General features: G+C 40.6%; 1 protein-coding gene and 1 long non-coding RNA gene across 27 annotated transcripts in view; one reads left to right on the forward strand and one right to left on the reverse strand.

Annotated features, from left to right (window-relative positions):
- NFAT5 (nuclear factor of activated T cells 5) overlaps positions 1-15,143 on the reverse strand; it is a 126,704-nt gene extending 111,561 nt beyond the window's left edge. For 15 of the 26 annotated variants that reach the window (XM_084959737.1, XM_084959732.1, XM_084959720.1 and 12 more), the window contains exon 1: positions 14,736-15,143. Coding sequence is in view for 6 of the 26 variants with exons in the window: in XM_084959720.1 (XP_084815846.1) it covers positions 14,736-14,808 (73 nt within the window). In the remaining 20 variants the exon portion in view is untranslated. Of the gene's footprint in view, positions 1-12,947; positions 13,002-14,735 lie in introns of all 26 variants that reach the window. The other 11 variants (XM_084959730.1, XM_013988501.3, XM_005655768.4 and 8 more) reach the window with 1 other exon arrangement.
- On the forward strand, positions 13,482-22,279 carry LOC102159050 (uncharacterized). The gene is made up of 2 exons (XR_298516.4): positions 13,482-13,651; positions 21,347-22,279. It is a non-coding gene; the product is annotated as an uncharacterized LOC102159050 (long non-coding RNA).
- The last annotated feature ends 468 nt before the right edge of the window (positions 22,280-22,747 follow it).

A 22,747-nucleotide genomic window follows, 5' to 3' on the forward strand; every position in this document is an offset into this window, starting at 1 on the left:
GCTGCTAAGAGAGTATATGTTGAAAGTTCTCATCCCAGAAAAAAAAAAAAACTATATGCACTGACAGATGTTAATAAAATTTGCTATTTAGTATAAAAACATATCATATGCAACATATATAACAATCAAATCATTATTTATACACCTAAAACCAATACAAATTTTTTTTTTTTTTTTTTTTTTTTTTGGTCTTTTTAGGGCTATACTCATGGCATATGGCAGTTCCCAGGCTAGGGGTCAAAATGGAACTGTAGTTGCCGGCCTACACCACAGCCACAGCAATGCCAGATCTGAGCCATGTCTGCAACCTATACTACAGCTCACAATAATGCCGGATCCTTAACCCACGGACCCGGGGTTGAACCCCCATCGTCATGGATACTATTTGGATTCATTACAGCTGAGCCATGATGGGAACTTCCCTAATACAATTTACATGTCAATTATATCTCTATGACATGTTTTTTCATTAAAAAAAAAAAAAAAAAAAAAAAAGAGTAGTTCCCTGGTGGCCTAGCAAGTTAAGGATCCAGCACTGTCACTGCTGTGGGTCAGGTATGATCTCTGGCCCAGTAACTTCTGCAAAGAAAAAAAAGAAGAATGTCAATAATAGCAATAAAATGACCAAAAAAAACCACACACACACAAAAAAAACACACACAACTCTTCTGGAGTTAAGAATCTCATAATCCATTATTCAAAGACTAATTTCTAGCAGAAAATTTTTTGTGATGGGGGGGGCGGCACCCATAACATGTGGAAGTTCCCAGGCCAGGGATCAAACCCGTGCCACAACAGCAGTGACAATGCTGGATCCTTAACCCACCATGCTGCATGAGAACTCCCTAAAAAGTATTCTTAACTTTTAACACAGTTGTTCCAAAAGTAGCAGTATTACACCAATGAAATCAATACAAGTATGGTATATAACATAGCCCCAAGTCAATGTTTCAAATGTTATACTGTTCCTAGGATCAGCAGAAATTAAAGGCTAAAAATATTACCATGCAGTGTTTCTGTACATGAAAAACATAGAGATATATAGAGATAGATGTAGACACAGAGAGATATATTTTTTAAATGTACCTATAAATAATATTGCTAAGTTCTACCTCCCACTGACTTATATTTTTACAGTGAGGTTTGCTCCTGGAAAATAGCAGTTAAAAATCACAAGAGAAATTTTAACAGTTGTTGGGGGGCAGAGTTTGACAGGAATGGTCCTCACATACACCCACACCCAGACCCTACTTTACTAAAGTCCCAAATAAAGTAGGCCAATTAAGAGTTGAGAAAGCTAGGTTATATAGAGCTGAAGTTGATTCAAAAGGTCTATCTAGGGAGTTCCCGTCGTGGCGCAGTGGTTAACGAATCCGACTAGGAACCATGAGGTTGTGGGTTTGCTCCCTGCCCTTACTCAGTGGGTTAACGATCCGGCGCTGCCGTGAGCTGTGGTGTAGGTTGCAGACGCGGCTCAGATCTGGCGTTGCTGTGGCTCCGGCGCGGCTCAGATCTGGCGTTGCTGTGGCTCCGGCGTAGGCTGGCGGCTACAGCTCCGATTCAACCCCTAGCCTGGGAACCTCCATATGCCGTCGGAGTGGCCCAAGAAATAGCAAAAAAGACAAAAAAAAAAAAAAGGTCTATCTACAGTTCTGTAACTATCTCGTGTTAACTGGTTATTCTGTTCTATGGAGCAGAGAGTTTTGAAAACCCTTTTTTATTAAGACCACCTTCCAAAAAATAATCATCCCAAAAACTGAGGGGAGAAAAAGGCCTGTTGGGAACAATTTTATTTTCTGATAAAGGCACCAGACATCTTCTATGCCATAATGTCACATCTCTAACTTTCTCAATTATCCATAATGGTCCTAATATCTCTTTAACTAACCATTTGAGATTCTATTAGATTCTGCAGTGTTTAAAAGTTCCCTGAAGACAACTTTTGCTCACTATATTACACTGTCATACATTTTGTCCTAGAGCGTTTCAAGCTTCAAGAGAACCTTCTTATTTGAATATTCTGAGTTTAGTGAACAATTCCACCTCTATTTTCATCTTAATTATGTAAACATTTGACTTAGATTAAATAGCTATAATTCTTTTTTTTTTTTTTTTTTTTTTTTTGGGTCTTTTCTAGGGCCGCTCCTGCAGCATATGGAGGTTCCCAGGCGAGGGGTCAAATCAGAGCTGTAGCCGCCGGCCTACACCAGAGCCACAGCAACTCGGGATCCGGACCACGTCTGTGACCTACACCACAGCTCACAGCAATGCCGGATCCTTAACCCAGTGAGCGGGGCCAGGAATCGAACCCGCAACCTCATGGTTCCTAGTCGGATTCGTTAACAACTTCGCCACAACGGGAACTCCAAAACTTGGCTGTTTTTATCCTGGTTGTTTTTATTCTTTAAAGGCCTAGGCTTCAATCTGTCATCATTTAAATGCCATTGTTCCAATTAAAGCTTTCTACACGGTTGTCTATAACTACAGCACAATCCTCTCGGACTTCCAATACCATTCCTTCCTTCTTTTCTGGATGTGGTATTCATTCATTTATTCAATAAACATCAATTTCAGGAGTTCCCCGTTGTAGCGCAGGGGAAACGAATCCAAATAGTGATGAGGTTGCTGGATTGATCCCTGGCCTCACTCAGTGGGTTAAGGATCTGGCATTGCCATGAGCTGTGGTGTAGGTCGCAGACATGGCTTGGGTCTGGTGTTGCTGTGACTGTGGCGTAGGCCAGCAGCTATAGCTCCAATTTGACTCCTAGCCTGGGAACTTCCAGATGCCGCGGGTACAGCCCTAAAAAGCAATAAATAAATAAATAAATATCAATTGCAGATACAAAGCACTTACGACAGATGTTAAGAAAATGCAAGGTATAATCCCTGTCTTTGAGAAAAATACCATCCAGTATAACTTTTTAAACAAATACTGGACTTTATTAAATGTTCATTACGGTCTATTGCAACTTTAATTCTACAGCTGATTCTATTTTTTTCTTCTTTTTTTTTTTGGCCACCCCATGGCATATGGAGCTCCCAGGCCAGAGATCAGATGCCAGCCACAGTTGCAACCTACGTGCCACAACTGTGGCAACACGAGATCCTCTTAACCCACTGTGCTGGGCCAATAATCAAACCTGCATCCTGGTACTGCAGAGACGCCACTGAGCCTGTTGTGCCACAGCAGGAGGAACTCCTTGATTCTAATATTTTACAGCCAATTATCTTATTATGGTTTGGGTTTCATTTCCTGAACACAAGGATAATCTAATACTTTAATACTAAAGCTCTCAAGTGTTGTTTTGGGGGGGGGGTTTGTTTTTTCTTTTTATGGCTGCACCTACAGCATATGAAAGTACTAGGCTAGGGGTCAAATCTGAGCTGCAGTTGCAGGCCTACCTCAGCCACAGCCAGACTGGATCTGAGCTGTATCTGCAACCTGGCCTTGTTCAGTGGGTTAAGGATCCAGCATTGCCATGAGCTGCGGCATAGGTCACAGACTCAGCTTGGATCTGGCATTGCTGCAGCTGTGGTGCAGGCCAGCAGCTGAGCTCTGATTCGACCCCTAGCCTGGGAACTTCCATGTGCCACAGATGTGACCATAAAAAGGGAAAAAAATATATATATAGAAAAAAGCCTTGCAGTTCACAGTACAATTTTATAAAAACTTCTAAGTAAACTTTTAATTTACATTGCCTCTAAAGTCCCTATAATTGCCTATAACCTAGGTGCTTATAAATTGAATATTTACATTTATGAACACTAATTTATCATTAATTTCAATTTACAGTAGGTTTTTTGTTTTTTGTTTTGGCTGCGCTCACAGCATGTGGAAGTTCCTGGGCCAGGGATCAAACCCATGATGCAATTGTGACCTACGCCACAGCTATGGCAATGCCAGATCCTTAATCCACTGCACCAAAAGGAAACTTCCTACAGTTGTATTTTTTCAAGTAAAATCTTCCTTTCAAAGTGAAAACCCAACAAACCACATCACTACTTAAAAAATGGAAAAAAGGAGAGTAACAAATCCTCTAAGACTTCTATTTACAACTCTATTGTGAAGGGCAACTGTTTGTTAACTTAAGCCTGTGTCTGGATGTTTCACTATTAGAAGACACACTTTTTTTTTTTTTTTTTTTTTTTTGTCTTTTTGCCTTTTCTAGGGCCGCACCCGCAGCATATGGAGGTTCCCAGGCTAGGAGTCCAATCGGAGCTGTAGCCACCGGCCTACGCCACAGCCATAGCAAGGCGGGATCCGAGCCGCATCTGCGACCTACACCACAGCTCACGGCAACGCCAGATCCTTAACCCATTGAGCAAGGCCAGGAATCGAACCCACAACCTCATGGTTCCTACTCGATTGTTAACCACTGAGCCACAATGGGAACTCCCAGGAGACACACTTTTAAACACAAGATGTTTTATCGACTTACCTAAACAACTATAATGAAAATTTTAATTCAACAAATATTTAAGGTTAATTAGGTCCCCATGAACATTTAATTGTTCTGTTAAACTGTTTAACAAAAGTATTTTAATGTCTAATGTTCAAATTAGCAGTACAGTGTATAGCATATATGATTAGCAGGAAAACTTGATTTTATTCAAAATTATTACCTTTAATAGTTAAGCACAAGATAGTACTCACTTACATGGGATGAAAAGCTCATATTCTGTTTATACCTTTACGCTTAACTTACAGAAATGATCAGAGTATTAAAAAATAGAGCTCCTACACACTCTGCAACTCTATAACCCTCTGAAGACATACTATTCAAAAAAAAAAGAGGGAGTTCCCGTCGTGGTGCAGTGGTTAACGATTCCGACTAGGAACCATGAGGTCGCGGGTTCGGTCCCTGCCCTTGCTCAGTGGGTTAACCATCTGGCGTTGCCGTGAGCTGTGGGGTAGGTTGCAGACGCGGCTCAGATCCCGAGTTGCTGTGGCTCTGGCGTAGGCCAGTGGCTGCAGCTCCGATTCGACCCCTAGCCTGGGAACCTCCATATGCTGGGGGAAGCAGCCCCAGAAAAGGCAAAAAGACAAAAAAAAAAAAAAAAAAAAGTTTGAAGTTGTAAACTTCAATTCACAATTATTAAGTATATAGGCAAACTATATGCTCAAGTATACTTTACACCAAAGTATTTTCCTATTAACAAATAAGAACTTCATATTAACTTCATTCTTCATTCCAGATTGAATTACAAAACCCTTTAAAATTATGTTATCACTATTTATTTACATAAAATCTCTTCTACTGAACTACAAGCAATACGTGACCAGGATATAAGTGTAAATTCATTTTGAGTGAATGAATAAATAACAACATTATAAGTAACCTATATATACATAAGTATAAAAAATTTTTTTTAAAAACTACACTTGCTACATTATAGAATATAGGACTACCTAAGCGATTTTAAAATGTCATTAACTTTATGTCCTTTAAAAAACTAGTTCTGGAGTTCCTGTCGTGGCGCAGTGGTTAACGAATCCGACTAGGAACCATGAGGTTGCGGGTTCGGTCCCTGCCCTTGCTCAGTGGGTTAACGATCCGGCGTTGCCGTGAGCTGTGGTGTAGGTTGCAGACATGGCTCAGATCCCGCGTTGCTGCGGCTCTGGCGTAGGCCGGTGGCTACAGCTCCGATTCAACCCCTAGCCTGGGAACCTCCATATGCCGCGGGAGCGGCCCAAGAAATAGCAAAAAGACAAAAAAAAATAAATAATAAATAAATAAATAAATAAATAAATAAATAAAAAACTAGTTCTCCTTTTTAGAAAGTTATGGTGGTTGAACAACAAAAGTTAAAGAGAAAAGAGTACACACTGTATATATAAATATAGCGTGTATTGGGAGTTCCGGTCATGGCACAGTGGTTAATGAATCCGACTAGGAACCATGAGGTTGCGGATTCAGTCCCTGGGTTGAGGATCCGGCGTTGCCAAGAGCTGTGGTGTGGGTTGCAGACGCGGCTCGGATCCCGCTTTGCTGTGGCTCTGGTGTAGGCTGGTGGCTACAGCTCCGATTAGACCCCTAGCCTGGGAACCTCCATATGCTGTGGGAAGTAGCCCTAGAAAAGGCAAAAAGACCAAAAAAAAAAAAAAAAAAAGTATATATATATAGTGTATATTGTATAAGTCCATGTACACGAAATTCTTAAAAAGACAAAACTAATCTATGGTAAGGAAAAACAGATCAGTAGTTGCCTGAAGGGCTGCAGTGAGCAGAACTGATTACAAAAGATGACTGAAATGTTCTACACCTTGTCTTCAGTGATTACATAAAAGTATACACATGTGTTAAAAATTCAAGGAGCACTTAAAATGAGTATCCCCGTGTACCTCTATAAAGATGGTTTGTTTTTTAAAACAGAGGGCAAAGAGAGAAAGCATACAGAGATTAACAGCAGAACCAACAAACAAAATGTAGAATACCATGAGGAAATGGAGACATGGGTAGAATGGGAAGACTTAAAAAAAGAGAGAGACAGTTGAAAGAAGGACCAAAGTAAATTAATACGGCCCTATACAAAGTATCACTCACTATTCATATAGCATTTCATAGTTTTCAAAATCCTGTAACATTAGTTCAGTTGTTCTTCCTCACAGCTCTTAGGTAAGCAAGACTGATAACGTCTCTGCTGAAAAGGAATGCTTACACGATTTTCCACATGGTCTCAAAGTGTAACTAGAATTAAAATCCAAACATTCTACTGCCTAAAACAGAATTTTCAGGAAGTTCAGAAACAAACACCAACCACAATAAGAAACAGAACTAATTCCCAACACTCTGAGTACTGCTTCTTTCTTCTGAGGTTTAGTTAGGCTCCAAAACGTACCAGCAGAAAAAGGGTGCAAGGATGTGTATGCTTCCATAAAACTACTACCAGAGAAATCAAGAGCCCCATGGTACCCTCCATTTTTACAGCGGTTCTCCTTAGTAGGTGGCTTGCTTACCCTTCCCCTGCCTTTTCTATTCTGAACACCATCATCAGTCAAAACAGAGGTAGTTCAACCAGCGATGTGCCTCAGCTAAATCTTAAAAACACCCACCAAAGCCAGGTAATGATTTGCTAATTTTGAAAGTTAAAATGTTCTTCACAAGAATCATCATCATCATCTTTACTGATTTTTATGGGTGGTTTATAGAATTTCCCTCATTATAGGAATTGCAAAGCTAAAGAAATCTACACAAAGCACTCTTTACATCATCTAAGCAGTGGTGTAATCCTTTATTAGGGACTGAAGTGTAAGTGCCAATTATCACATGTTTGTACTATAAGAGACTCAGTATAAATTCAAAACTCTGGGGTTAAAACAGTGAAGTTTCGAATTCCAGCCTCCTCCACTAGCTAAGTGACCTCAGGAAAATTAGTGAATCCCTCTGTACCTCAGTTTGCTCATTTATGAAATAAGGATACCAATAGTACGTGACATTTTCACTACTGATAAATGTGAAAAATTATCTATAAAATGCTGGTATACACATATTGCTCAAAAATGCTTTCAATTATTACTAACATGGAATTTATTATTCTTTCTTCTCTTTGCCAACACTGTTTCTTTTGACATGTCCTACAAAGACTGCTTCACATAGATTTTTTTAAACTAAAACTAAATTGGGAGTTCCCTGGTGGCTCAGTGGGTTAAGGAACCAGTGTCATCACAGCTATGGCTCAGGTCACTGCTGTAGTGTAAGACTGATCCCTGGCCCTGGAACTTCTGCATGTCATGGGTATGGCCCCCTCTCCCTAAAAAAAAAAAAAAAAAAAGGTAAAACTAAATTTATAAAGATAAGAGTAAACAACATCTTGGCTCACTATTTATTAGTAACTTTTCTGTTCCTGTCTCTTTCAAAATCAAGTACCAAATTTACTAAAGGACTAATAATAATGTCTCTGAATAGGAAAGGAGATATAAGGATTCATGGCTGGCCAGCAGTAATAATCATTACCTACTTATCAAATAAGAATTAAAAATAAAAGAAAGAGGAAAAACATGGCCTTGTGAATTAACTACACTTCAATAAAACTTTTAAAAAAAGCAAGAGAAAAAAATCTATTTTAAGAGTTAAGAACATATGAAAGTAACTGAAAAAATCTCATGTATCACATCTTTAGTTCAAATCATCGAAAATATAGCTCCTTCATCACAACATCAGGTTTTATTTGTATTTGGAAGCTGAAGCTGAAATCATCATCTACAGTTAATCCATAAAGAATATTTCTACCTTTTCATTCAAATGCATGCTTATAATTAGTATGCTATACTTTCTTAGTTTTCAGGGGCTTTGGAGGTTTTCTTTTTTTTTCTTTTTTTTTTTCTTTTTTTTTGCTTTCTAGGGCCACACCTGTGGCATATGGATGTTCCCAGGCTAGGGGATGAATCAGAGCTGCAGGTGCCAACCTATGCTCCAGCCACAGCAACAAGGGATTTGAGTCGTGTCTGCAACCTACACTACAGCTCAAGACAACACTGGATCCTTAACCCAGTGAGCCACAGGGATCGAACCCACATCTTCATGGATACTAGTCAGGTCCGTTACTGCTGAGCCACAACAGGAACACCCACTCCAAGTTAGTTTTTTTAACATTGATTTTTATTAAGACAACAGCAGACAAAAGACATGTTAATTTCTTTTCTGTAACTTCATATGAAATCTTAGCAACAAAAAATAGACAAGAACCGGAAGCAACCTAAATGTCCATCAACAGGAATGGATAAAGATGTGGTACATATATACAATGGAATATTATTCAGCCAAAAAAGGAACAAAATAATGCCACTTTCCAGCAACACAGATGGAACTAGAGATTATCACAGTAAGAGAAGTAAGTGAAAAACAAATACCATATATCACGTATATGTGGACTCTAAAAACAAAATGATACAAAAGAACCTATTTATAAAACAGAAACAAATTCACAGATTTCAAAACCAAACTTATGGTTACCAGAGGGGAAACTGCAGCAGAGAGGAAGGAATTAGGAGGATGCAAATAACATATACACACTACTGTATAGAATATATAGTTAACAAGAACCTACTGCATAGCAGAGGTAAATCTACTCAATAATCTATATGGGTAAAAAAGAATCGATATATGTATATGTATGACTGATTCACTCAGCTGTACATCTGAAACTAATACAACATTGTAAGTTAATTATACTCCAATAAAACTTAAAAAAAAGCGTAAGTTAATAGCAACATTTCTACTGAAAAACACCTTTCACCTCTCTAAAGTTAAAAGAATTATCCTCTGACACCATATAATCAGGCCCAACTAACAGCCCAGAACAATTTCATCTTTATTTTTTCTAATTGCCTATTACACTTAATAGAAAATAATCGGATGAGTCAACCTTTTCTAATAAAAAATGGCTCCTTTTATTTTATTTTATTTGGCCGTGGCATGAAGCAGCTTGATGTTGGATCTCAGTTCCCAAACCAGGGACTGAACCTGGTCTGCAGTGGTAAAAGTGCCAAGTCCTAACCACTAGGCTACCAGGGAACTCCTATTTTTATACATAATATTGATCGCAATAAAAAATGTTTTTCTGTACTACCATTTTCAAGTTTCAGGTGACTCCTGGAATAGTTACAATAGAGTCAAGAGTGAATTAAGAGCAGACCAAGAACCATCTGATTAAATAGGAATTTCTATTCTCTTACTGTAATAAGCAATAAAATTCTATTGTTGGAAAAAAATTTAAAAGATTTATTTATATATTAAGAGTTTCACGTGTAATTATGGGACCATCAGAAACATTATGTTAATGACTATGTATTATTGCATTAAGTAGCTTGACCTTTTTTCCCACTGTCAGGCAATTACATTAAATAAAAAGGTAGTGGCACAACTACAGAGGGTGATGGATATAAACTAGACTTCATATGGTGATCATTTCCCAATATATATAAATATAAAATCATTACATTGTGAACTTGAAACTAATATAATGTTACATGATAACTATACCTCAAGGAAAAACAAACAAGCAAAAAGAAACAACTTCATATTCTTAAAAAGGGGGAGAGGGAATGGAAGGAAGGAACAGCATTTATATGTAAGATATCAAATAAAATGAATGGTAAAAGGGTATTGAATCTATTTCTAAAGCTGAATACCCAACTGCAGATTTTCCAACCTTGTTTTCCTAAAAAAAAAAAAGAACTTTAATTTGTAAAATTCATGTTATATTAAAAAAAAAAAACTAACAAATTATATGATAATTAAATTCCCTGTACTGTGGGCTGAGTTTTTAACTATCAGATAGAAATCTAGACTACTGTTGTAAAGCATACATACATAAACACTACTGGACAATACTTCATATTAGACATCTAGGGAGTCAGTACAGCACAATACTTAAGAGCAGAGACTTTAAAGTGAGACTACCTGAGTGGAGATCTTGACTCTACAACTTACCAGCTTTGTGAATCTGGATAAGTTACTGAAACTCCCTATGCTTCCTTAGCTTCCTCAGCTTCCTCACCTGTGAAATGGGATAATAATAACTGTCTCAAAGGGTCATTATGAGAGTTCGGTGAGTTCCTATTTGTAAAATTCTTGGCACATAATAAGAACTATATGTTGTTTAAATTTTTACAATTTAGCTAAGTTTTATTGAGCACTTACTATGTGCTAGGTTAAACGCTTTACATGAATTTCCCTCAAATAATCTTTGTAACACCTCTGATGAAGATACTATTATTGCCCCTATTTAAAGATGAGAAAACTGCAGGACAAAAAGTTTGACTAAGCTGAGGTCACATACAAATGTCCAACAAGGATTTGAACCCAAGTCTGACCACGCAACCTACAATTTTAGCATAAATTGCTCCTATATGCTAGAAGTAGTAGCCTCCTGCTGTACCACATCTTCCTAAAATAAATTAGAATATGCATTCTTGGAATAAAATGGGGTATTTTTAAAAGTAATTTAAGAACTATTACTATAATACAGAAGTATTTATACATGAAATGATTATGAAATCTGATAACTTGCTTTAAAATAATACAGTTTGGAGAAGGAGCCAGGATAAAAGAAACAAGATTAGACATACATTGATAACTGTTAAAAGTTTGGTGATGGGTTCATCATTTTATTCTCTCCACTTTTGTGTATTCTTTATAATGAATACACAATAACAAAAGGTTGAAAATAAAGTTCATAGATTAAATTCCCTCACTATACAAGCAAATGACTTTCTTATGATACCTCGTATCAAAGACATAAAAGGATGATATACTTGATGCACATTTTACAATTTATATAAAATCTGTATAGGGAGGTTTTTCTTTAAATAATTGAAGATTCTCTCAACCAAAATGAAAAATTAGTATTTAAGCATAAAAATGTAAACATACATATTAAGTGGATGTTTGCTTTTCCATCAACTTGTTAAAAATATTTGCTTAAATAATTAACACTCTTTTCTTCCTTATCTTTCTCCTGCCTGATAATCTCTAGAATTATGACACTCTGACTTGTTGCCGAGAAAATGGACGAGTTTTTGTACAGACACATATGACTCTACAACACGGTCACAAAATGAACAATATAAATAAAAACAACAAATCTCCTTCACTAAGAAACACTTCTAAAAATTCTTCACCTCCAATTGTAGTTGATTTTCACATTAATATATATCTGTGGATTTTTTAAGTATAAATATAATCAACAATTAATTTGAGAAAATTTTTATGCTTGAAATTACAGTTAACACAATTTAGCAGATAGTAGAGGAAAACAAGCCCCAGTACTCATTAAGCTAGATACCAGCATTTTCATACACATTAGCTCACTAAATTTAAGAGATTATACACATTTTTAGAAAAGAATATTAAATTTTAAAGAAGTAAAATCACTTGCCCAAGGTCACAGAGCTAATAAGTAGCTAAATCGGTATTCAAACTTAAAGCTTAACTACAAAACCCACTTTTTCCCTTGCTATACCAGGCTACCACATAGGAGGCAAATGCCTACACTCAAGTCAAATTTATATGTTTAGGGTCTTTTTAAGTGAAACATAAAATGTTTAAGTTACTGGTTACAAATATATTTTACAGTGGCAGCTTGGCTTTGGGTAAAGAGCACCAACTACAACACAAAAGCATTGTTTCTGCAACTGTATGACTTTCCCCCCTCTAAGTCTCTTAATTTTAGCTCAGGTTACTCATCTTTATAATAGGGAAATTAATATCCTGGCTGTCCAATTCCCAGGATTATAAGATTCAAGGATAACGTATGTGAAATCACTTCAAAAACCACCAAAACAACACAAATAGCCTTTTTTTGTCTTTAAATACTAAAAATAACACAAAATAAAGCTTTCTAAAGTCCTGTCAGCTGTTTAAATTATCCTACACATTTTATTAACATTTCCAGAACTTTCTAAAACCCCTTCCCTGATCACAGCTCAATCATCATCTTTATTACTTGGCTCTCCTTATCCTTAAAAATAATGCAGTAGTAATGACATCAATGCTTCTGTAATAAATAATTAATATGCTATTCTGAAATGCTCAGCACAAAAAAGTTCTAAATTCTGACTTTTTAAACTAAATATGTGTTTGGTGTCACTCTATTATATTCGTGATCTTAATGTTTGAGCCTTTTAATATTCAGTTTGTTTTGTAAAAAACTAGAATCAAGATAGGAATTCTAAAGTAAAACACCCAACACATAATTTTTAATGACTTCATGGGAGCTTTTTTTTTCAAGACTTCTTAAAACAGATACAATAGCTAATTAGGACATCAAACACAGCAACAAAATCCACTGAAACACTCAGCTGCTCTAAAAGAAGGATCAGGCTCTTTAAGAGAAAACTACATTGTATGAGTTTGCAAAGTTTCACACTTTCTCATTTAAACTCCCATTTCAGAGAAAGCCTTTGCATGCCCACACAATAAGCTTTAAAATGGCACTTTGCTGACCTTCCAATAGTCCAGCTCTATGAAAATTCTGTGATGGGTGTAACTTCAGAGAATCTGAAAAACACAAAAAGCATTAAGTACTTTTTATGCTGAATGATTAAAAAAAAAAAAGCCAAGGATAGCATACATCTTTTATATAACTGCCATGTATTTTTAAGAGCTAAAGTTCATATTTATGAATATATTATCTGCAAAAGAAGGCTAAATTGCCTCTACACCAGTCTCTATGCTAAACTTAGATTTTCATAAACCACTTGTTTCATGGAAAATTATCTGATGATTACTGCACAAATGGTGTTAATGTCTTGACTATTTTTAGCACCCAATTGTACCACATTAGCCCTCCTCTAAGAATCACCTCTGATATCTTCTCTTCCTTCCTTATAAGACTCAAAACTGCAATATTTACAAACTACTTCAGGTAACGTTGCCCGAAAAAAATCCTAAAGGATGATGACTGCCAATTAAAATCATCAGAGCAACAGACAATGGCTACAGTTACTAAGTAGGACTCTGTGTACAAACTCAATCCTCAGTCTACATAAAGTCCAGTACCTTCCAGAGTAAACCATCTCACTCTGATTCACTTAAGCGATTTAAATACACTTATGAGAAGCTGAAGCCCCCCTTTCTGGAGGAGGTGGAAATCAGCGGATGGATACAGCAAAGTGAAAAGTGAAGAAAACACTGAATTTCCTCAGAAGGTGGGTCACAACGGCACACATTTTTTTTTAATATGGTGAAATGCAAAGCTAATAGCCCAACTATGTCTTTGGCCCCCTCCCAGTGATTTAAAAAGTGATGAAGAGTGCAGTGGGAGCATTTTGGTTTGCAGGCTCTCGCACAGGGAACCTGTTCTAACACATTCTTGTGGTGTCCAGTATAGGAATTTAACCCCTGAAGAGACCAGCTCCAGTGTTAATATTTTATATCCCGGGAATCCCCTTCAGGTCTTAGCCAAAGAAGTTTGAAAGTGGGGAACTCTGTCCAATGCCCCCTCCCTGCAACGAGCCCTTGAAAGGCAACCAAAGAGAAAATTCTCAAAGGACAGCCTCAGCCGGTACCCCTGGGACTGGAGAGGAATAAAACTAACCCAGAGAGAACACCCCTCTCTTTCTAAAAGAGAGGGAGAAGTAAGTAATTCGAACGCCACAAAGGTGGGAAGAGAGGGGAAAAAAAAAAAAAGAAAATTCGGGTTCTTTCCAGCAATAAGATGACGAGGAAAGAAGGACGCCTGGTCGAGGGGGGCCGTCCCAACAAGAGGAGGGAGTGGACTAGGCCGGAGGGAGAGGGGGTTAGAACGACGGCGCACAAACAACCTGGAGAGGGAGGAAAATGGTGACCCTGCGCCCAGAACCGGCTCCAGGCCACGCCGCCCGTGTGGAGGCAACTTTGCCGGGGAGGATGGTCCCGGTAGCAGGAGCCGCGGCGCTCCGATCGCGGCCGGGGCCCAGTCCGGGGTGATCCCCGAGCCGGGAGGGCCAGGGCCGGCCGCTCGAGAAGTGTGGCAGGGCCCGACCCGCCGAGGGGCGCTCAGCCCCGGGTGCCGCAGAGACCCGGGGGCCGACGGCATTTGGGCCCCGTGCGGCCGGCGGCTCCGCGGGGGAGGGGCCGGCCCTCCTCCCCGGCCCCTTCCAGCAGCAGTCGACCCCATCGGCCTCTCCCCAGCCCCCAAGACAGGCCAGCCCGGCCGGGGTTCGGACGCCGCCCCCGACGGGGACCCCCCCACCCCCGGCTCCCCGGGCCGGGCCTCCCCGCCCCCACGCCCCAGCCCCCAGCCTGACTCACCTCGCGAGTACAGGGACTTGGGCGACTCCAGGTCTAGGTCCGCGCTGAGCAATGAGATGAAGTCCGAGGGCATCGCAGCTCGACCCAGCCCGGCCCGAGGGCAGCGGGAGGGGGGGAGCGGCGGTGGCGGCGGCACCTCCTCTCCGGGACCGCGGGCACCGAACCGGGGGCGGCAGGCGAGGGCGGCTGCCGCTGCCTCCTCCTCGAGGGCAGAGACTTCCAGCGAGCCGAGGGCCGAGGAAAAGGCGGCGAGGTGGAGGGGAAACTCCACGGAGACGAATTCCCGGCGAGCCAGGAGGGGGGTTCAGGGCGGGGAAAGGGAGGAGGAGAGCCAACGGGTCCGTTTCGTTCTTCTCCTCAGCGAAAACTGACGGTCGCCGCCACCGCCGCCGCCGCTGACAGGAATCTGAGCCCCGCCCCCCCGGGGGGCACTGCGCAGGCGCGGAGGGGGGCGCCCCGGAGCAGGGAAGAGCCGAGGCGGCCCCCGGAGGGCGGGGAGGTGCGCCCCAGAACAGCAACAACAAGGGCTTCGCTTCCTGCCGCCTCGGCCAGGGCCGCTGTTCCCGAGCCGGGAAAGGGCCCCGCCGGCAGGGAGGGAGGAAGGCTGGGAGGTGTCCGCTCCTGGGGCCCCGGGGAGGGAAAAGGTATTTGCACCGACCTGGTGGTGGCGAGCCGGCGGCGGCGGGCCCAACGCCGAGCTGAGCGCTGGAGGAGACAGACCTGGGGGGGCCGAGGTGTCTGCGGGAGTAGGGGAAAGACCCCAGAGCCGGGACGCCGGGGGTGGGCTGACTTGGGGGCTCGCAGGGGAATGGAGTTTCGTTGCTTGCACAGCCACCACCCCTTTGGGGTTTTCATAGCAATGTCTGAACTGAGTTGGCCAAACGGCTGTCAAACTCTTAATTAGGAAATGACAGGCTCGAGTTATTCGGGTTTTTTTAATTGAAATCCCTTCTCCTCCTACCTTTGCCCTTCCCCTACTTTCTCCCCACCCCTCCCCTAACCTTTAAAGGCTGAAAGTTAAAAAAATAAAAAACATCTTTCTGATTGTGCTGGGATCGCCGGCTTTATTCGGAGTGGGAGATGAAAGTCGATTTAAAAATTGAATCACATGAATCCACGTGGCTGTTGTAGAGGGGAAAAAAGCAAACCTAAACACCCTTCTGCCAATCAGGTTTTCTTTTTTTACCTTTGGACCAGGCAAGGATGAAGGAAGAACACATTTGAGCTTTTGCTACTCTGTTCTTGGGGCCAAAAGTTTCCGTTGCAAAAACTGAAAATCCTCACCTACACCGCAGACCGTTTCCTGACTCTAATAGACTTCTGAGAAATTTAATAGTTATTAAAATATCAATTGGAGTGCAGGATATACTGACTGGGAAATAACTTTAATCTTGTGTGGAATATTAATGACAGCATCCACTGGGGCCACGTTTTTACGCTCTTTGAGTTGGTTTAGTTTTTGTTACTTTACAAAGATAAAAACCACAAAAATTAGTTTACTGAGTGTATATATATATACACAACACATACAATTTATAGAACCGTTCCCCTGGGAATTTGAGCAGTTCACCTGGACTTGGCATGGTTCAGATGAGGGAGAAGCTCTCAGCAAAGGAGGGCCCAGTGCAAAGCTTTACCTACAGACCTAGAATTTAAACTCGTATTATCAGAGTCTACCTATCTTTCCATCTGAACATCTGATATAGGTTGCCCAATTCTCTTCACTGCATTCTGTGTAGTAAATAACCAACCCTGTGAACATTTTCTTCCTGTCAGAAGTAACAAAGCTTTTCAGAGCCCCCCCAAGATGGCAAAGCAGAACAGGAAGCTACTCAAATCTCCATCACCCCACTGTACACTGTTGTAACAAGTCCCAAGGGAAGTCCCTTCAAAGCTGGTCCAGGTCCCATTCACTGGAGAGAAGAAGATTCAAACCCCACACTGCCCAACAGGCAAAGGCTTTTGAATCTGAGTAGGGGTAAACACCTCTTGGAGACAACCCCCCCCTCCGCCCCCGCCCTCCGCCCCCCCGCCCCTTAGTCAATACCTAATGTGAGGAGAGGAAATTGCAACGGGGCAACAGGCAGAACCTCTTCCCCAGACCTATGTAATCATTCAACAAACTTCAAATATAGGAAATCCCCCACTGCTGTCCTGACCCTAATTAACAAGTCAAGAATCGGCAAGGCCTTTTCCTTCCCCTTTCCCTCAATACTTCTCTATCCTTTTGTGACTTTTTTTTCCCAGTACTGATGCTCTGTTATTTATGTTACTCAGATTTCCCGATTAAGTAAGAGCAAAGTGATCAGGGGTCCCCCCACAGTGCAACTTCAGCTAGGCTATGAATTCTAGGGATTCCTTGGGCTCAGGGCCCACAACCCATCATGCCCTGAATGAAGCAGTGATTGTATCTAAATAAATATGTGAATAGTCAGTGGCTAACCCCACTGTTCTCCTGTTCTTTTACAGAGCTATATTTTTTTCAAAAACTGCTTAAATGGTTTTCATGGTCATGCTTTACAATAGCTTGGAAGCTAGATTTTCACTTTGTCCTTAAATTTTCAGCGACTAAAAGCACAAATAAGGAGTCCCCATTGTGGCTCAGCGGTAACAAATCCAACTAGTATCCTGAAGGTGCAGGTTCGATCCTTGGCCCAGCTTAGTGGGTTAAGGATGAGCTGCTTCATAGGTCACAGGCAGTCTCAGATCCTGTGTTGTTGGGGCTCTGCAGTAAGCCAGCAGCTGCAACTCCGATTCCATCCCTAGCCTGGGAACTTCCATATGCTGCACATGTGGCCCTAAAAAACAAACAAATAAACATTTACAAATTTCAGGAGTAAACAGTGTTTGCTTTTATCACAAAATACAGTATGACCTGCCTGATATTCAGGGATACTGAAAATAAACTATCTGACCATGTTGTCTTGAAGTATATGCTACTTCAAGTTCCAGTGATACTTCCTTCTCTGGTCATTAATATCTCAATTGTTTCCCTTTTATTTGATATTTAAAGTAATCTCACTTTATATTTTATTTATTTATTTTTGTCTTTTTGCCTTTTCTAGGGCTACTTCCCACAGCATATGGAGGTTCCCAGGCTAGGGGTCTAATCGGAACTGTAGCCACCGGCCTACACCACAGACACAGCAACACGGGATCTGAGCCGCATCTGCAGCCTACACCACAGCTCACAGCAACGCCTAATCCTTAACCCACTGAGCAAGGCCAGGGATTGAACCCGAAACCTCATCGTTCCTTGTCTGATTCGTTAACCACTGAGCCACAACAGGAACTCCTCACATTATATTTTAAAAGCCACTCTATCACCAAAACATACACCTTTATAAAAAACTTTATTCACAATAAAAAGTAAAGCTTTAAGCATATAATATTGGAAATTTCCTCTCACTGAAAATTACAAAGGTTCATGGAACAAAACATAAGGCAGATTTAGTAGTTTGTAGAATTTCTTTACATTACTTCTCAACTGTTATATCACATTCCCTAGTTATTTGATTAAAATCTCACGAGAAACCCAGATTCAACTACAGGGTTGTGTAGATTATACAACAGAGGGGCAGTTTTTATATTGATGGTGTGTTAACCCCTCCTGGACCTGCTTAGGCACTTAGTGAATTGTGTAGCTGGATCTGCTCTCAATGGAAGAGGTTCAAATATCAACCACTGAAAGGGAATTAAATAAACTCATACAGAACAGAGGAATGTGTTGTCATAAGATATACAGAATTTTCGTCATTGTAATACAATTAAAGCTGTTAAAATAATTTTAGTCACACGTATACTGTAAAGAACCTGCTAAGCAAATATAAAACCTGAAAGGAAAATTTTCCAGAGCGATTCAAGTCATAGACAAGAAAAAGTTTAGACCACAAATTATCTTTGCCCCACCTTGGGAGCACTCCTTAATAATAATGGAGAATTGATAGTGGTGAGAAATAGCAGTGACAGCATTTGTGCTGAAATTGTACACATTCTTTTTTTTTTTTTTTTTTTTGGTCTTTTTGTCTTTTTAAGGCCACACCCGTGGCATATGGAGGTTCCCAGGCTAGGGGTCTAATCAGAGCTACAAGCTGCCAGCCTACACCAGAGCCACAGCAACACCAGATCTGAGCCGAGTCTGTGACCTACACCACAGCTCACGGCAACCCTGGATCCTTAACTCACTGAGCGAGGCCAGGGATCGAACCCAAAAACTCCCATGGTTCCTAGTCGGATTCGTTCCCCGCTGGACCACAATGAGAATTCCTGTACACAAATTCTTATTTGATTATGTTTATGTGTCAATTTTCACCCTTAGGACACATTCTAGCAAATATTTCTGAAGGCAAAATTAGTTAATTTCAACATTGGGTTTAGAATACTCTCACTTCTTACATCTTTCAAAGTGCCTGAATTTTATAATTAAGCTTCTAATTCACTTGAAAAAGTACTTTGGGACTTTATGAGTTGGCTGGTCTGAGTGAGAGTTTTCTTTTGAGGTCTCATAGAGAAAAGTTTAAGTCTCTCAAGATCTAGAATGATTGCAATCATTTTGAATCGGGAAGACTTCGAAAAGAGAGAGGAGGTAAATGCCAGAGGAATTCAAGGGGTGGATTAGGGAGGAGACATTTTAGTGAGAAAATAGAAACCCCTGAGCCCACTAAAACAAGAAAGGAAAGAAGATGCCTCTAAGTCATCCCATCCCAAGAGTAGGTTAGACTCGTTCAAGCTGCACACGTCCTTTTTCACACTGGCTTTGACACCACCACCTATGTTTGCCATGATGCTCTCTTTCCGCATCTAATTAATTATATACATATATAATATTATATATATATATATAGTTTGTTTGTTTGCTTTTTAGGACCACACCTGTGGCATATGGAAATTCCCAAGCTAGGGGTCGAATTGGAGCGGTGGCTGCTGGTCTACACCACAGCCATGGCAACACTTGGATCCAAGCCATGTCTGTGACCTACACCACAGCTCACATTAATGCCAGATCCCCAACCCAATGAGTGGGGTCAGGGGTCAAACCTGCATCCTCATGGATACTAATCATTATCGCTGAGCCACAACAGGAACTCCGTTTTTTTGTTTTTTTAATTATAATATTTATTCAGTCTAGTAGCCCCACCTCAGCTGTGACATTAGTTTAACCAAGAGTACAAATTAGAAATGGCTTTACAATTTCCTATTACCCTCTCTTTTAACTCATGGAGTTTTAACATGAGGTCCATGGGTTTGCTTCAAGACATCTGTGATCTTGCTAAACTTGTATACAGATTTTTGCAAGTGTGCACCTCCATGCATCGCTTTCTTTGGGATGAAGATTTCTAAAGAAAAAAACAAACAACAACAACAAAAAAACCCATATCTCAGAAAAGATGAAAAACCATTCCTTGATACAAAGCAGATTCATCTTCCTTCTTTCCATGAGTGGGCTCCAGGAACTATGCTGTGTTCAAGAAACACAAAGGTTTCTATAAAGATGAATATGAGAAGCTTACTCTCAGCTTGATGAGGGAGATGATTTGTAAACAAACTCATATTAGGACAGGTGCCAAGTTAGAGTTCTGTACAGCTACCTAGAAATACATTACCCTTCTGCTTTCTTAGTTGATAGAGGGGAAGAGGAAAGAATGCCACCTACTACATCTGTCTTTGCTCTCCACCTACTATCCCCCAGAGCTGCTATCTCTTTACTTCAACCCTAATATCTAAAATGGTTAAAAGAGGCTAGATAAGTGCAGGGCAAAGTTCTGACACACAAGTGTTTACACTGTGATGCTTCACAGCTATTATGTGTTGATTCAAACAGTCCAAGAAATACCTGGACTTCATTGGACTTTGTCAGTGGATGGTCAAAGAAATTGAGTGTCTTTTTACTTTTTTTTTTTCTTTCAGCTTTGCTAAGGATTATGGCTTAATACTTAGGTTAGGGATGCAATGATAAACGGGTTGAATTAGTCATCCACAACTAAGTCCCAGAAGTGAAGGGCTAACTTGAGTTATTGGGTAAACTAGACTGACTTTAGAAATAACATATTCCAGCTGGAAAGCATTTGTTTCAGCTGAGTATAGACTTTTCTCCAAACATGGGAGGCGATAAGGGATCTACCCACAGGTGTTAGAATCCATTTATTCGCTCAGTTTCTCTACCTGCAAAAACCCTATTTATTCTTCAAATTCTAACTCAGATATTAGTTCATCTGTGAATTCATCCTGAACCCTTCCAAGCAATATTAATTTTTTTCCCCTCTGGGTTCCCAAAGCATTTTGTTCAGACTGTTGGTATATCAATTAACACAGTGAATTACATCTCACTAGTGTCTCCCTAAAATATTTCAAACACTTGGTTGTACAGTGTCTAAGATCAAAAGAAAGAAAACACATTCTTGCCTTAAATAACTTATAACTGACTGTGGGCACATAATTTAGCACCAGGACAGAATGAAACAAACTCTCTAATAAGCCATTTGTAGCTATTGTATTAGGAATTTGATGCTGGGTACAGAGATGGATAGAATGAAAGGGAAAACTAAAAAAGAAAAGGGCAAAGGTGAAAGGCTTTAAACATCATGCTAAAGATTTTGTTCTTTATCCTACAGGCACTGGGGAACCAGTGAAGATTTTTGAGGACAGAAATGACCTGCCTGGAACTGTATTTTAAGAAAGTAACAGGGGAGCTTCCTTTGTGGCTCAGAGGTAACAAACCTGACTAGTACGAGGATGAGGATTTAATCCCTGGCCCCACTCAGTGGGTTAAGGATCCAGCGTTGCCATTGCCGTGAGCTGTGGTGTAGGTCACAGACACAGCTTAGATCCGAATTCCTGCGGCTGAGAAGTAAGCCAGCAGCTGCAACTCTGATTGGATTCCTCTCCTGGGAACTTCCACACGCCGCATATGCGGCCCTAAGAAGAAAAAAAAAGTGGGGGTGGGTAACAGAGGCAGCAGTGTGGTGATTAAACTGGCAGCTAAGCCTGGAAAGGGAACCTAGCCAAGAGTGAATGAGGCCCTGAAAAGTCCGAAAAAAATTGGCAAGGATGATTTGGTACGTATCATGGAAGTAGAACCAAAAGAACACAAAATTGCTTAAATGTTGAGCATGGGAAAGAGAAAAGCCAGAAGGTTAAAGAAAAGGTGATGATGGGACAAAGGTTATTATCCACCAATATTCTCCTCATCCCTGGAATCCAAGAGCTTAACTTACCAAAAAATATATTTAAGGGAGAAGCAAATACCTCTCAACATGAATTACCCCAGAGACTTTATATTGGTTAATGGGAGCAACGACAACTCTAACCAGAAAAGAAATTATCCTAGGTTTACTTCTTACAAGTAGGAAATCCCAGTAAACACAACCTGTTGAAACTCAGCAAGGGAGTAAATTGATAAGAAACAAATCTACAGGAGCTTGCATTCCCAATTTTCACTCTAAACATACTGGAGCATTAACATTTAAGCCTTTAAATGCTTACTTTCATAGTTAACGTGGAAGAATTTCAAGAATCCTAAAGGCCAACAATTCTGAAAAAAGAAAGAAAAAAAAAAAGGCTCGTAGAAATAAAAAGCAGTCACAATGTCTTTAAAGGGGATCATTTTGCAAACCTTCCATTCATGGAAGACTTGGGTAATAACAGATCTAAGGTTTACTCTGTAAGGCTCAGACCAAGGATGTAAGCATTTAAAAGGCAGGCTGAGGGAATGCTGAACTTAGCCCTGGATGACTGAACTGGAGCCATAAGGAACAAGTGGATTGCCTGCCCTTTATAGTTATTAAATACGTGTCTTTGGGACTTCCCATTGTGGCTCAGAGAGTTACCAACCTGACTGGTATCCATGAGGATGTGGATTCGCGCCCTGGCCTTGCTCAGTGGGTTAAGGGATCTGGTGTGTTGCCCTGAGCTGTGGTGTAGGTCACAGATGCTGCTCAGATCCTGTGTGGCTGTGGCTGTGGCGTGGGCCGGAAGCTGCAGCTCCTATTCAACCCCTAGCCTGGGAACTTCCA

Source organism: Sus scrofa, chromosome 6 (assembly GCF_054392235.1).
Source record: "Sus scrofa isolate SSC_HxYL_T2T_F1_AM1 chromosome 6, Sscrofa_HxYL_maternal_Yorkshire_Landrace_v2.0, whole genome shotgun sequence".
Lineage (NCBI taxonomy): Eukaryota > Metazoa > Chordata > Mammalia > Artiodactyla > Suidae > Sus > Sus scrofa.